General features: G+C 41.4%; 1 protein-coding gene across 1 annotated transcript in view; it reads right to left on the bottom strand.

Annotated features, from left to right (window-relative positions):
- Window positions 1-1,663: 1,663 nt before the first annotated feature.
- maml2 (mastermind like transcriptional coactivator 2) overlaps window positions 1,664-17,028 on the bottom strand; it is a 34,494-nt gene continuing 19,129 nt past the window's right edge. The window contains exons 2-5 of the mRNA XM_031863505.1: window positions 9,264-10,475; window positions 3,475-3,639; window positions 3,244-3,352; window positions 1,664-3,151 (exon numbers count right to left, since the gene is read on the bottom strand). Of these exons, the coding sequence (XP_031719365.1) occupies window positions 2,322-3,151; window positions 3,244-3,352; window positions 3,475-3,639; window positions 9,264-10,475 (2,316 nt within the window). The 3' untranslated portion in view covers window positions 1,664-2,321. The remainder of the gene's footprint in view (window positions 3,152-3,243; window positions 3,353-3,474; window positions 3,640-9,263; window positions 10,476-17,028) is intronic.

The following is a 17,028-nucleotide window of genomic DNA, read 5'->3' on the forward strand; positions in this document are numbered from 1 at the left end:
TATAGTATATATATATATATATAGTATATATATATATACTATATATATATATACCTGCGAAGGCCCTATTGAAACTAATGTTTCATCATCTTCTGCCAAAGTCATAGTATAGCATGTCGAAAAAAGTCGAATTTAGGCATTTTTACTAGAATGTGCCGTTTGGTGGGGCATGTGACAAATGTGACTTTTTTTCACATGACAAAAGATCACACTCAAGGGTATTGTAGTCTCTTAGCAGGCTTGGCCTACTAAAATGGAGGGCAAGGATACAACGAATGAGAAATAAAAAACTGTATCTAAAAAAATCCAAACAAATGTGATATGCCCTTAACAATGATGCTGTGGAAAATTGTTTTCCTTTAACTCCAACAAAGCTGGACGAGCCTCCATAACATTCATCTCTTACCCAAGTGTTTCTCTAGTCGAAGATCTCTTTGTGTTGTTCTCTATTAAAGAACAGTAGGTCTTTGCACCGCATACCGTTGCAAAGCGCAACGCAACTGTCATTCCAATCAGTGAACAGCATATGGAACTAATCATAAAACAATTCTAGGGCAGTGCTAGAATCTTTGAAGGGGTCATTCATAATGTTGACATTCAAATTCCGAATCAACATTTGAATGCAGCACATTTTTCTTGCAGGTCTATTCATTCTTCATAGTTTTTTTTTTAACGATTGTTTAAGCACGATTTTGAAAACTGGGCTCATCGCTTCACACAATCCACACAACCACACACACACACACATAAGTAGCAGAACACATATGATCTTTTGAAAACATCAACTTCACTCAAAACTATATATAAATATATAAAAACCCAATAGTGTCCCTGTATGGCACACACATGGTTCGTACCCTGATTCACCCTGATGGACGAGCAATCAGGGTGTAAGCCATCTTGGTCAGATGGCACGTATTAGCTAATTGGTCTATGGGTGTGGCATTTTGAATGGCAGTGTTTTGAAAGAGTAATGTCAGATTCCTGTGTCTTATGTTTAGAATTGTGTTCAGTCTGTTTTAAAAAAGCACCATGTTAAGTTGCAAAGCAGAAAACGTGTTTAGAGTTTTGCTCTCCGAGTGTCAATCTCAATAATTGTGCTTTATGTATCATTTTAGTGTCGGAAGTTGAAAAAAATAAATAACTGTAAAAGCGGTATTTCTGCATATATGCATATAAAGACAAGGCTACACCAATATCATTAGTATAATATTAGTTGCAGAATTACATTCCTGCGGTGGATGCGCAGGATTGTTTCCACTCATGTGGCCTAAAATGTTCTATTATCTCCAGAGCATTAACATGAATGGAAAGTCAAAATGTAGTGATAAAAAGATAGATGTAATCATTTCCAAAATTCACTACATGTTTTTGACAAACTGTTCTACTTCAATTCATATTTGTTTAGTTTAGTCTTTTAAAAACAACAGTTTCCCTGCAGAAAACCGCTCGCTTCTCCAATTTGCCGAACCCGCAAGTAAAAGATCAATGTGCTTCTAAAGGGAAGATGACACTCAAATTGGTTTACTTTGTGTTGTACCCAAAACACACATATGACTAATTAAGAGACTAAAGATATATATATTATTTGCCCCTTGCGCCTTACATTGGCCCAGATTATGCGGCGTTTAACTAGAAATGCTCTTGCACCATGCACTTCATATCGTTTAAATAGGGCTCCAAAACAGCACTTTTTATTTATTGAAATCAATTTTATTAATTACATGTATGTTCATGATCATAATGTCACATTACTATCCCAATAATTATTAAATATCACATGAAAAAAAAAAAAAAATGTTACACTACTTAAGTTGCATCAAAAACTACCACAGATGAAAAAGCTTGAACAATAAGTAAGAAAACATTTGTTGTGGCAAGATTCTGTGTTGTATGGTAGCAAAACTTCTGAAGGTAAATACCATATCATGCTATATAGTGGATGCAGATTTAGAAACTTAACTTGGATTATCAACAAGAACTTGAAAAGCAACACAGCGATGTTTTCTTTTCACAGTGTGAATTTGGTATTTGATCCTATACAGCAGTACAGCATGAGTATGACAAACAGACCACACAAACAGTGACTGCAAAGAAAAGTAGTTTCTTGGCCAATATACCAGGAATAAAATATGCAGAGTACTAAGGACACAAGACAAATTCATTTCACAGTAAATACAATACACTATAGTTGGATAACAAATATGAGTTTATAAAATTCCATTTTAACATTATTTACAAATGTTTCTGCTTACACCTTTTCATCCATAACCTCTATACTTTGAGCAGCGGCTTGATCTTTAGCAATGTGTGACGCAAATTCAAGAGTGACTGCCCAGAATCTCATCCAAATTTATATCTTTCATCCAATCGTCATTCCCAGAGCCAGACTTGAGCAGAGAGTCTATGAAGTCTGAGTCTGTGTTGATCCCTGGAACTGTGTTATCGCCCTCAGGGAGGAAGTCAAAGGTCAGTCTGCTGGCTCGGTTATTCTGGTAGCTGCTAGAGCTTGGACTGGGCTCTGCAAAGTGGCCTGCTGGTACCCTCTGTTCAGGAGAGGCCTGGTTCAGGTTACCCACTGCTGATGGAGATCCCATCATTGGTCTTGGGCCTGTGTCTCTTATTGAAGGGTTAAGAGGGAGCATCCCAATGTCTGGTGCTACCTGGTTGGGAGGGCCTATGATCCTCTGTTGGTACGGGAGGTTTGGCATGTCCAGCTGCGCACCCTGAGACTGAAGTGGATTGGGTAGCCGCCTAACACCGAGTCCAGTTGTCACTTGCTTGTTGGCCGAGCCCCAGCCCATGTTGACATTTTTCATCAAGCCTCCAAGACCCTGTCCTGGTACCCCCGAGGAATGCAGGTCAGCTGTCGTTCTTGGGTGTTGTACACCTGCTACATTGTTCATCCCAAAAGAATTTCCATGCGTGTTTGGACCCAGGAACCTAGCTTTATTTTGATTTAGTCCAATTCGATTCTGATTGTTATGCTGCTGGAATTGGCCGATACAAGAAGTCGGACGACAGTCAGTCGCAATACCGAATCTGCGGTCCGACGGACTCATCTTTGAACCAGGCCCACTTGGGAGGTGACAAGACATGGACTGTATGTCATTCTCAGGGCCATTGCTGGAAGACTGGGAGGAATTTTGACCTATAGAGATATCAAAAATGAAAAAAAAATGATTACAGTGGCCCCCTCGTCAACATTTGAAGCATTCTTCACTCATCAGAACTGTACAGTACCTGTGAAGATGTTTCCCTGCTGAACTCCCACCATCCCTCTTGACTGCTTGTAATCAGGCGGCGGTCTTGTGAGATGACGATTGAACTGATCATGTGCATTGTCTTTGTCCTTAATAGGAAAGACAAAGTTGTGAATACAGATTACGTGATTAATCAACTCTACCAACTTCTCACAAAGGCTGAGCTGTTTACTAATTGGTGAAAGCTGTATGATTTTAAGAAGTAGCTTACTGAATTGCTAATAGTGTGCTGTTGTTGATTAAGCTGTCTCTGCATGGCCTGAGTTTTGGCTGGGCCCTTTTGCTGGTTGTTGGGGGCTGGGACCCGGGGCTGCGACTGGGTTGACATGACTCCTAAGTTTCCATTGGGGGGCAGCCTCGGAGCAGGAGGAACACCCTGAGAAGAAGAGACAAATGATGGTTTAATACTCGTATCAGTGGACTTTTTCATTTTGGAATTCATCTTTTTGCATCTTCTCTGCTGAATACTTGCAGTTTAGAGTCAAGTGCTATGAAAGCTGTTTTCGACAAACACAAAACCAAAAGAACGCAATAATATGTTTTGACCACTAGAGGGCAGACCTCTACAAGGCATCATAGATCTGGGTCAAAGATGCTATTCAACCTCCAGAATGTGGTCAAGGCTACTCCCTCTGCAGATGAAAAAGGGAGACTTTGAAAGAGGCTTTTTTCGGGAAGGGGGGCGCACAAACTCTCCTCAGGGCCTGCTTCTCCCTTGATAATTGTGTCTAAAGAGAGTGGAAAGAATCCCTGAGACAGCAGGAAATGTGTGCCAATGGGGAGTTAAGCGCCAGCACCATGACTACCTCCATTTAATAAGCTCTCCTTTACTGATCACTGTGTTGCGTTTGGCAAGGAGTCATTCCATCCACTAGAAACCCATTTGGCTCCTGACACTATCACATAGATTAAAATGTTGTAGTCGGCAGCACTCAAACGAAATTAAGTTCGCCAAACTAGCTTTTTCTTTTAAGTCTGAACGTACGCTTTTGCAGATACACTTTCCCGATCACGGTGAGATGTTATACGTCCCTGTAGTGCATATTTTTCTTAGCTTTTATCAGGCAGCTGTGCAGACCATTCAAGAGCTCCAAGTAAAACCTTTCTTGTGGACACAAGGACACTCTCACTACGCTCAAGCTTCAACCAAGTGTGTTGTCATGAAGGAGGTTAATGTGCACCAAATGCGAGTCAACACACGCTGTGTGTATACAATGTCAGTCATTGTGTTGACTTAAAATGTTTCCCAGGGTGAAATGGATTAGAAATCCAACGGTGCATTTAGCAGAAGCTATTACTTAGAGGACAGATGCAGAGGATGAATCCCTACAGGGTGGTGACTTTGTGGTCGCAGAGAGAAAAACAGAAAAAAATAGAGGGAAGTTCGTGTATGTGTGAGAATAATAATGAATGGGGCTGAAATTTGGAGAACTAACGAGACGGGGTTAGAGAACGAGGGAAGTTGAAACTCATCAGGAGTCACAAGCCATTGCCACATGAGCGAATACTCACCTTCTTGCCAGGTTCAACCCATACAGCAAACCAAGCATGGCAATGAGGTTACACAGGGTCTAAAACATCACAACAGTGGTTTCTCCTGTTACGCTAGAAAGCGGTACTGGCTTTGATTCACTGTATCCAGTTATCGAGACTGTGGGAAATTGTGACCATCACATACATTTTCCCTGCAGAGATGCACTGGAGAGGGCTGATTCCATCTTTGTTGGAAGAAAACCCCAACGAGGGGTGTTTGAGCATGTACAATTGAGTAATCCTCTCCGTCATCCCGATGTGTCATGAAGCTGTTTTCCATGTTTTTTTCCCCCCTCTCATTCTTCACAAGCTTGTTGTTAATGAACACCACATGTGGCTCAGGCCTCAGAGAAGGAGCGGAGTGATTTAGTCTCCCATCCTGCGGCAGTGCAGGCAGCTGACAGTGATCCAGGCCCAGCTTTGCCGGCTCTCACAGTGCACTTCCTCCAGTCTGGACTCAGGACGCTGTCCCTGGGGAGCACCACGGCATCTGGACTTGGCTGCTGCTCCCTTTCCCAGGAAACAAGTACTCCCTTCACAGCACTGCCAGAGTGACCTGGCAGGCTCAACCCCAGTGGCCCCACTCTTATCCTTACTGAGGGATGCGGTGCCACAAGATCACCAACAAAAGCTGAGGAGTCATTATTTACTGCGAGCAAAGTCTTAAAAGGAACGCTTCATCAAATGCAATATTCTCACACAACGCGTGCAGTATAATCCAAGTCTCGTTCATCCAGTCGTACGCTCACTAATTCCCAAGCACATGCATCTTTTGCTAAAACCTTACTATTTAAAAACACACTGCATAAACAGTCTCACGCTTTCGCAGGCGTGTTTTAAATAGGAAGGTTTGAATGAAAAGGCATTTGTTTGGGACGTAGTGAGCACACGACTGAATGAATGAGACTCGGATTATACTGCACAAGTTATGCAAGAGTTTGTAAACGGATGTTTTTACATAGTTTTGCTGTTGTTAGAAGCGGCCCCCATTTACTTCAATTCATCAAGACTTTTCTCTGTTTTTTTTTGTCATTCTCCATTCACCGGTTGAGGGCATGTGAGAAAAACTGTTTTCTTCAAGAATTTAACACGGGGTGAGTAGTTGATATACAAAGTGAAGTGAAGTATTCCTTGAAGTTGTAGTTGTAATTTGGGGTTCTGCATTCCAAGTAAAAAAGAAAGCAAAGTACAAGCTCCTGTGTGATATTTGAATGGAAATCTGTATTAGCTGAAGCTAATCACTAATATGATGAAATTGCTGCCAAGTGTCTGTCCTAACCTGATCTAACAGTGCCGTGTTATATGCTGAACAGAAGTACAAGTCACTCTTTTATGTATATGAATATTTATGCAATCAAACATACATTAGGGTAATACTATAAAAGGATTGGAAGTCAAATATACAAAAAGGTTAAACTCGTTTTATAACTCGACTGGCTCAGTTCTTACAATTATAGAACTAAATAGCTAAAATGAAATGCATGCATTAAAAAACACCCCTCAGTAAACACCTTATGTTCAACTACTTCCCTACATAAGTACTTTCTTCACCTCTATGGACCGCTAGTGTTGCATTTAGTTTGCAGAAAATTCCATACAGATTTTTTTTTGAAAATGGGGTGGAAACCAAAAAGCGTTCTGCAATCGCAAAAACAGAAATCAATTTTATTTCAGACATAATTAATAACAAAGACCTGTAGTAAGTGTCACTACACCAGGACTGTCTGTCACTATTTTTGTCATGAATACATCTGTAGCTTAAATACACAACACGGCTACAATACCGACGTGACGAGCTACATGCTGTCCTTGGAATGGCCTCGCCAGCCGACCACAGTAACTCAAGTTTCATAATGCATTAGTGTCCTCCACCGTAAGCTGCCAGAGAATGTATTCATCCATGTTCTTGTGTGTGACCTCATAGCTGGGGAGCTGCAGAGTGGTGGATTTGAATTTTGTCATGTTTGACTCAGCAAACCGATTATTAAAACTGTAAGAAGCCTCAAAAAAAACAAGCACCAAAGCTATCACATCTCTGGCTGTTTTAAAAAACAGGTCCTCAGCTCCACTCAGTGGGAGGAAGCCCACTGCTAGTTGCTAGTGTTACGCAGGGGATCAAGGCACTCTTTCAGGACCTTTATTTCTCTGGCATTACTAATTCAATTCACTGTGGGAAGAGACTCTTCTCTGTGAGTTGTCCCCTCCTAATTAGCTAGACGTTTAACCCTTTCCATGCGGACTGCAAAAGACAAACACCATTATCAGTCAGAACACTTGTTCTAAAACTATAAAGGTGGCTCTTGTTTCTTTCTTTACAATTCGTCCGCAATCCTAACATCATGTTTGCAGGTATTATGTGTTCAAACAAACGGCACATTAATACGCAGCGTCCTTGGGAAAGTTGTCTCACCAAGCCTTACCCGCTATGAACTTGAGCACAGTTGCATGTCCTCAGCATTTTAAAGACCAAAGGTGACTGGGCTTTTACTTTCAGTAGCTCTGGGCTTTAGGAAAAAAAGAAAGTTTGCTTTTTTTAAATAATTTATCAAAATCCATTTAAGGCTTTTTCATTATTTGACGTTCAGCCTCGTCTCCTCCTTTCTCACAACTGTCATTTTTGATTATGTAATGTTTTTTTTACTGCTTAGAATTTATGTTTCAAATGTGCTAAATTAATGTTTAGAACCGCAACAATATTATTACTGATCATCACCAATGCCGACACCAATAATAAACTAATAATAATGCTAATTCTGACAAGTACTTTTACTACAACGAACACATTTAACACAGTAAATGTATGTTTACAGAAAATAGTTTACTTTTTAAGATCATTCACAAATTTGAAAGATTTTGTATACTTCACCCTAGTTCATAGAAAGCTTCCGATAGCGTAAATATTTTAAAGGAAGTTTTAAGCATTACGTTCTGTTTAAAGTGGAAACGGCTCCCTGGTACAGTAAAGTGGTAAAACTGGTTCTGTTTTACCCATATGCGATGATGAATTTGTCACCCTATCCTGTTTACTTTCATGTCATGAGTAACTCCCTCCCTCTCTCCCTCCTCCCACCCTCTCCAAGTCACTCAAGCATTTCCCTTCATCCTGTAGAGGTTATGAGAGCTCTCTTATGTGGCTCGCATTATCATTTCACACAAAGACAGCTACAGATACTGTTAGAGCAAAAAAATGAAAGAGAGGACGGTCTAAATCTCCCCAATCATAACAAATCAGTGATTCAACCTCCGGCACCGGGCTAAGCAGATTACTGTCATTTTCCACCACTTGTCCCTTGTAGCCAACAACCTCCAATTAGCCAATCCCGCTGTGCATATCTGTGGCCTGCCGGGGAGCCACCATGACAAGCAGAGAAATTAGAAGTCCTGCATGTTAATCTACCATGCTCTGGCAATCTGTGTCATCGTCAAAACATCTTTCAGGGGAAATACATATTCAAGTGAGTCACAACAGCAAAAGGCACAGTCGAACAGCGAGAACAATGGAGATAAGTCACAAAACAAACAGCACTGCATTGTTGCTGTTGCAGACAGCAGCTTGGCTGATGCCAGCAAACTGAGAAAATCAGGAGATCAGGAGGACAACAGCTTGACTGTTACTAGACTTTATTATAAAACATGAGATTATTTACTTTGTAAATAGACTGTTGGAAAATACACAAGCCAGCCATTCAACATCTGCTGAATACAATTTGTACATTTAGGTAAAGGCCCTTTGGGGCACTATATATAGATTATGGTCATTGCCACTAGCTAAACTAATGCCTAATCTCATCTTTAATAGAGAATATACCTTTCCATACAACAAAACCGCTTTGTCAATTACATTTTGAGGGAAACATATTTTCTCCCGGATTACGTTTGTTTTTTTAATTTATTACAAATATATCTCTACTCCTAACCTCTGTAGGGAGGTGGATAGGTGGGTCAAACATACACAGGATTTTTACCCAGGAGACCGATGTTCGTGTCCCGTGTGAAACCACAAGTCAACATTCATTTATTCTAATTTATCCATAATCCGTAACTTAAATAACATAAACACTTATTTTACGTCAAACCATAATTTTTTTTAAACCTAACAAAGTATTTTTGCTGCCTAAACATAACCAAGTACTTTTGTTTGGTTTCATTTCACCACTCGTTTACAATGATTTAAAAATACATTTCCCTTGCAACGTAATTGGGAATGCTGTTAAGTTGTATTGGAACATATTTTTGTAGGCGAGAGGGTTGAACATGAAAGTAGATACTGTATATGTCACTTGAAGACCTTGCTACTACAATTTTGGTGAATGTTTACAGTATAGTTGGTTCCCATGCTCCTTTACAGTATGATCAAAACTGCCCAGTCATCAACCTAAGCCCAGGACCGTTTGTTCTCAAAACATTTGGAGATACAATGTGTTCACCGAAGAGCAATCTTGTGTGAAGTAATTTGACAGTCCTTACCTGTCGCTGTTGTGACAGTTTGAACGGCAGCCCTGCGGGAACCGGCTTGGGTTGCAGGCAAAGAGCCCCTGATGTGGAGATCTGTTGGTTCTGGAAGTGGAGAGCTGGATGTGGCTGATTCTGGCCAGTCGATGGCGACTGTTGCTGCTGGGCTGAAGTCTTGTTCACCGAGCTTGCCATGACGGGCATCGGCTGGCTGGCGGAATGGGGTGCTTTGGGGCTGAAATGCAACGTGGGCTTTGTGCTGAGACCCTTCATGTCCAAATGATGGGAGCCGGTGTGGCCATTTGACTTGAAGAGGCAGTTGTTGATCCCTTTACTCTGAGAGACAATCCTCTGCTGGCTAAGCGCGGCCGAGCTGGAGACCTTGTCCTGGGGGAAGGCGTTGTTGGAGGAGTGGCTGCTCATGGCAGGAGCCCAGTTGGTCAATCCTGCAGGTGGTGTTTGGTGGTGGTGATGGAGCAGAGAGCTCGGCTGCTGCTGGTTTGCTGCCATCTGCTTCAGCTGCTCCGCGTGGGATATTTCTGGCCAGCAGGGCAGGGCCCTGGGGTGGCCCGCCTGAGTGACGGCTTTCTGCGACGTGGTGGTAGAAGAGGTGTTGGTCAACGTGAAAGCAGGTCCTGCTGAGGCTGGTCGAAGCTGTGGCGAGCCACCGTGAACATGGCCAAAATCTGGGGAGTGCTCCATCTTTATCGGCTTATCCATGGGGGAACACAGACTGGCAGCTGCTCCCGCTGAGCTTGGCCGACCTAGATCCAAACCGAACGTATCATCCTGCTTCAGCATCTTCTCGAACTCCAGGTCATTCAGCGTTGGCACACTCTTTGTCAGCTCATCAAAAAGATCCTGGAGGTCTGGGTCAATCTGACCACCACCTTCATCTTTGAAGTCAAAAATCATCTCTGCATTAGACTGACCACAAGACTGGACCTCAATGGGCTCTTTTTTCATTTCTTTCAGGGTCATGTTGAATATGTCCGAGCCCACACCATGGGGCATCATGTAATTCTTCCTCTGCATGCCCATGGATGAGGACCCTTGCAGAGAATGAGACTGGGTTAAGTTGTGGTTGCAGGCCCCGTGTCCTAGACCACTGGTATCCACACGCACCCGCTTAAAGTCTGATCCAGAGAAACCACAGGAGAGCCCATTCTGCTTTGGTGCATGTCCTGGTGCATGTCCCTCAATCTTCCTTCGCAAAGATCCTTGAAGCTGCAACACACAACAGAATTGAGTTTTAAAAACACTTAAGAAAATACTTGGTACCTTCACCTCAGCTTCATTTCATGCACTCATTACTAACTGGGTAAGTGTTAGTTTTAAGGCCTGCATGGTAATGGAGTCTGAAGAGTAACCCCAAAAAAAAAAAAAAATCATAACAAGACTTTAATTATTTCACTTGATTCAAAAGCTGTCTTGTGGGCCAATGATGGTGATAGTTCCGAGTACGGGCGCACTCACATTTTTTACATCCAGCTCAAAGTATCACCATGTCAATTACTGCAATTACAAAATGTGCTCCAAGGCCTATAGATGCTGCACACATGACCAGCTTGGGACATTTAAGAAGATTACTTTTATTAATAGACAATGTTTTCAAGTCAGTAGAATAACCTTTGATTTTTTTACGACAGTGATGGTATCTGAAATGATTTATTCTGACATAAATCACCCAGTCACATCACTTTGTGAAATAAAACAGATACATTCAGATAACAAATACATTTCATATACAACTATATTCAAACACTTGCAATGCATCAATGAGGCAAAATGGTTTGATATAATGCAGTTGCAGCGCAGTGGATGGGCTGAGAAGATAGCTAGGAATCTGATACAGTCGACAGACTGCAGAGAGAAGAATAGGGTCTTTGTTTCCCTCATTTGCATACATTATATTTTCTTCCATTGTGCTTCCTTAGAAAGAGTTTTTCCTTTGTGGCTGAGATTCTGCTTAACATGCTGGTGCAGATATCTGACTTCCTTTTGTCCTATCCCCATGCCTTTATTTTAGGTAATAAGCACATACTGTATAGACATGACTCACAACTCAAACCACTCAGTAACATCTCCATAAAACCCTAACACCATGTGCATGTTATCATAGAAAACATAGCTAAATAGAATATATATACATTTTCAGTAGCAAATCCTCATTGTCGTGTCCAAAAAAAACCCAGTGGATTTTTTTCCTTCACGAGTCTATGAGTCATTAACACTAATTCACTGAGTAAGGAATTGTCTATCAGTAGCGCACTGTTGTATACACATAAAAATGACTGATAATCTGACCATCTTTTCATGTGGTGCCTGCATGGAAACAAAACGGCTTGGGTTGTTCACCGACCTGAACACAGGAGAGGAGTGTGTTGAGCATTTCACTGTGGGAACAAATTTGAGTCATCTCCACCTGCTGGCACACATTGCATTAAGATGATTCATAGCCTGAGGGTTGTGAGTGAGTCCTGCAGTTTCACTAGATTTCTACTCTGCGTCTGCATTGCCTCTGCTAGTGCTTCAAATTGTTCAGAGATGCATCTCCGCAGTTAAATCAAGGCCTGAATAAGTCTGTGACTCGCCAAGCCTCCTTTCTTCAAGCTAATTAGGGTTTAAAACATATTGAATAGATGTGGATGGATGGATGGATGATGATGACTATGTTGATGGCTGCGGTGCGTGCTGAAAGGGGGACATTGAAATGATCAATTCTATTCAGAGGATCATGCCAGTGGCTTTTGGCATTTAGCTTAGGAAGTAGACACTGTTATGCTTTGGAAAATGTTCTGCACCAACGTTAAGTATGACTGAAAATAGATTGGTGAAAGTTACCATTGAGTTGTTATTTAGTACAGTAGGAAAATCAACTTGCAAAGACTTAATGGGATAATTAGCAGATTTTCAACTTTATCGCTACCTATCAGAGTTATATATGATTGTATAGGATGTTAAATATGATTGCAGTGGATGTTATAGACTTCAGTTTAGATTTGACAGTGGAGATTTGACATTGTTTTGGCTGACTCTGATATTCAGCCGTATTCAGCCGGAGAGAGGTCGCTTTAGGCTGCAGTAGCAGCGGGGAGGATATGGCCAGCAGGGCCCCTCCAGAATCTGAGCTGCCGTGAGCAAACATCGAATTCCCCTCAGATGCCAACAGAAACGGAATCTTTCAGCTGTAATGAATGTCAGCGTGTGCAGTTTTTGTTGGATGCGCAATGCATCCTGGTACATGAAGGCACAGCCGGCACGGCTCCACAGCGGGAGGGATCGGCTTTTTCTGTCAATATAGCACACGCTGGAGAATTTATTTCTTTAGTGGACTACATTTACGATCAGCACTGATGGGAAGGCCACGTAAAAAAGGTGGCAAATTTTCACTTTAAAAGTTGCTTGAGACCCATAACAACCAGTGCGAACGCAGAAGAAAAGCCCATCTTGTTCAGCTTAAGACAGAGAGCGAGGGTGCATGTTACCAGTTTGTTTCCTTTATTTTTAGACAACTTTATGGTGCAACAGTTTCAAAGCGCTTTTTGCTGGTGTATTTACAGACCCCCTGCCATCTAAAAACATATAAAATATCTACAAACTCAGTCAAACAATAATGAAAGACGCAGGTTGTGAGAAGATTCCCATTAATTTAGTAATTTCTTGCATTAAAATGTTCTTGTTTGACATGTGGCTTTCAAAATTTGCAACTGTATTATAACATGACAGCAACTGAATTCTAACAAACTACCGGTGACAAATAGTTCAATGTTATGTATTACCTAACTCAAGGTCTAGAGTTCTGAAATGCTGCAATGAATCGAAACAATGGATGTAATTAATTAACTTCAATTAATTAACTTCAAAACTCAATATTTGCTCTTAATGTTCCAAATAAACGTAGTATGGTCCTGTGAGTGTAATGCAATTCAGTCTTTGCCTATAGCACATATTTATGTATGTATTTAAATAACATTAGGCTTTAGTGTATCAAAATTGAAGTGGAAAATGCAATGCTGGCAAAAGAAAAGCAACTACGATTTTGAAGTTACATATACTTCTTCACAAAAGTAAACCTCAGTAGAAAAGTTCTTAGCAGAGACGCGAGAGAGAGAGAGAAATCTTGTCAGATGATGTAATGACTGGCTGTATGATGCAAAGTTAATACAGAGACCATTTTAACTTGGAGCTGTTCCATAAGTTCATCCACAGTAGGTCTCATTCACAAGCTCCCTTCTGCCATCTTCACCGAAATCCAGACTGTTAAACATTGTGTCTCTATAGACTACAGGACATCTGTTTTTCTCCAAATGCAGATGAAAACAGGCCCTCTAGTGTGTGCAGCTCAGGCACACTTTCTCTCGTTCCAGAGGGCTCTTTCTGGAGAAGACAGACAGCGGTACTCCTCGTGGTTCGGGGCACTGTCTGAGAAAACACATCATGAATAATGGAAAGGACTGTGGATGCGTTGCAAAAAGCCATTGTGAGACAGCCCAGGCTGCCTCACTACTGCATCTGTGCCATTTAAAAATGGACTCCAGTCAAGAGCGGTTTCTTAGATCAAATTCAAAACCGAAGCTTCTCAAAGAACTGCAGTCGAGTTTCACTCGTGAGAGTGTCCTTCATTTATGTAAAAAAAAAAAAATATATATATATAATTATATATATCTAAGCTCAAACACACTTTTCCCATTTCCATCAAAAGAAAGGACCATCCTGTTCACTCAGCACTCGGAAGCAGTGGCCTCCTAGCTGGCCTGAAATCCTCATGACAGATCTCCATGTGATCTGAAAATAGATTTTTTTTGATTAACATTTAATGAGCTTAGAAGCTCTGAATCACTTTTGAAAGTGACTCCTGCTGCACGAGAGGCTCAAACATATGTATTATATACCGATCATCTTTGAGATGAAAGAACAACTGCTTACATCCATTTTCTGCGTTTGCAAAATGTAATTCACACACTGTCAACATCTGGATTAGCAGCAAGCAGAGTGTTCATTTGAGGATTTTTATTATTGCAAACGTTAAGGCCAACAGCTGAATGTGCTTTCTAGTTAGAAAATGTCTCGTATAAACTTCTCACAGCTCCACTAAATAGAAAAAAACACAGTATACACAGTGTTTTAAAGATTTTGACCTGGTGTAACTTTTTGTGGAACCCATCCAAACTACGTGCTTTAATTGAACTAGTTGCAATTACCCAGAACATCATTTTAGCGAATCACAAATGGATTTCAGTTTTGAGCATTACATTGTCAATGCTGCTTATTGATGCCCTTTGACTGTAGCAGTGAGGAACCCGACCTTGGCCATGTCAGAGGAGGCTATCTATTCCTGGGAGCTGGAGGGCTGGTAGCCCGCGTGTCAAGCTGAGCAGTGTGGTGATGCTGAGCGCTGTGGATGGGGCTCCGGGTGAGCCGTCGCAGGGACGCAACACCAGGCCTCCTGGTACCATCTGTCAGTCCAGTGGCACAGCCCCTCAGAGCCCCGCATGCTTGAAGGGTATAAGGTTTAGGAGTGTTGGAAGGTTTTGTGTTTGAGCATGAGAGCGTGGCTCAACAAAAGATAGAGCTTGCCAGCCTTTAATCTATTCACCAGAGCCCTGAAACATGTTGCAATCCGCTCCTGTGAGAGTTAGAAACCGCCCTCTCGGCATTTGACATGGAAAAAACAGTCCCAAAATAAAAGGAATAAATATGACTATTGTGTTCCTATGGAGACATAATATTTATGCGGTTCTGCAGGTTGCAAGAGGGGATTTCAGCTTGGTTATTGCCAGATAAGAAACAAGAGCCCTCAGACCTGTGCCAATGTCATACAAAATTCAGCTATCTGCTTGCAGAATGCTGAGAAAGTGTGGAGGACTCTTTTTAATTATAGGGTTTGCTCGCGGCCTAAAGCTGTAAGCTATTATATTATATCCAGAGAAATTAAATAAATCATCCTGGATAGCTTGAAAAATTGAATTATTTAAAACGAAGGTAAGGAAGCTGATCCTGCTGTGATATAGTATATACATTCACAAGGCAATTTATAGTTTGAGTGAAACGAGGTCAGGGCGGGCTGCTTTATCTTTCCTGTAACCGGTTCTCTTTTTTTTCTTCTTTTGTTTGTTACCGAGTCATGGCTCGTTTTTTATTCAGCACATTTCAGGTAACCGCAAGGTGTGCACAAAGCATTTGACACGATGATACAACAACAAAGTTACAGAATTACCATGATTAGTTGATGCCGACGGGAGAAAAATATTGACACAATACTGACAATTAAGCTTTTGGGCTTTAAGCCTCACAAAGACTTAATTGAAAGAAAATATTTGCATAGCACTAAGAATAGAGAAAATTATACAAGCAATTATAACTGAACTTATATCTAGAATAGAAGTACACTCGGATCGCAGATGTTAACTAAAGTGATTAAATGAATCATTTGTATTTGCGCCCCGTAATTTCGAGTCCTCTCCCAAATTGAATTGGTTCCTTCTTGGCCCATGCCACACCCTTCCACCAAGTTTAATTAAAATGGGTTAAACTGGTTATTTCGTAATCCTGAGATCTATTGAAGCACGGTTTACACTGCACTAGACAAGAGCTGCCGCTTTGAAAGCTTGGCAGCTACATTTATCATTAAATTAAAACACTTTTCAGTGTGTTTTGGTGGATAATTTAATAGCTGACAAAATTGGTGGACTTGATCATTTTTTTGTTGTTGTTTTTTTTTTTACACATAGTAAGTTACAGAGATTTATTATTTTTCCCCAAACAGAACACTTGGAAACATCATATTCCAATAACAAAATAAACACATTTCATCTGTTTCTATAGGGCATGTGCCATACGGTTGCACAGGGATGTGCGTATAGGTTCATGGTGTGCTTCCTTAATCAGGCTGGCGCGTGTTGGGACGAAGCAGCACACTGCAGAGGTGGGCTACTTTTGGCTCATCAGCACTTTGCATCCCCACACTTCCTGACACAGTTGTATTAGATTGAGGCTGCCCTCCAGAGAGCAGGCAGGAGAGAAGGATGAGCAGCAGCAGCAGCAGAAAAAAAAGAAAAGGGAGAGAGAGAAAGAGAGCGAGAGAGGGAGCTTTGTGGCAGCCTCTGGGAAATGGGAAGAGATGATAAGAGCTCCTTTGAAGAGAAATCATCCATTATGTTTACTGAAGGCCATTTTTTTTTTTTTTTAACAGTTAATGTAGCTCAGCTCCAACATTCCATGGAGGAACTTGCTATTTTAATAAGAGGCAGCTTGCACACAAAAAAATCCTGTTGGAGACACTTCCCATTCAAATATCGGCTCTCCATTAATCCAAACGCAGACATTAAAAGCCAGCATTCCAATCACTTCTTGCTTTGCCATGTCTTTTGTTCAAAATCAAGCAGACGAGTTTAATATGAAAAATATGTGGGGGCCCCTTAACAAAAATGTGACACGCAATGGCGGTACCTCTGTAGTCACCGCACACCCATTACAAAGATGAGAATCCTGAAGTGAGAGCGCGTGGACAAGGTATGTAAAGCCGAGTCATTAGTCAAGCGGATTTTTAACACAAATGTATTCCATCCAATTATTCTTGACCTGCTCAGGTAGGTTGAATGGCCAATTAATTGCACATAATATGTATTGAGTATATTCTGGTGTCAGGGAGAGTTCAAGAGCTGTGGTTCCTGGCAGTCAGATTCCCAGGATGGCAGTGAAGCAGTGAAGTGATCCTGGGAACAAATATGGTGTGTGTGTGTGTGTGTGGGGGGGGGGGGGGGGGGGGGGGGGGGGG

Source organism: Anarrhichthys ocellatus, unplaced genomic scaffold (genome assembly GCF_004355925.1).
Source record: "Anarrhichthys ocellatus isolate YVR2014 unplaced genomic scaffold, GSC_Weel_1.0 scaffold29, whole genome shotgun sequence".
Classification (NCBI taxonomy): Eukaryota; Metazoa; Chordata; class Actinopteri; order Perciformes; family Anarhichadidae; genus Anarrhichthys; species Anarrhichthys ocellatus.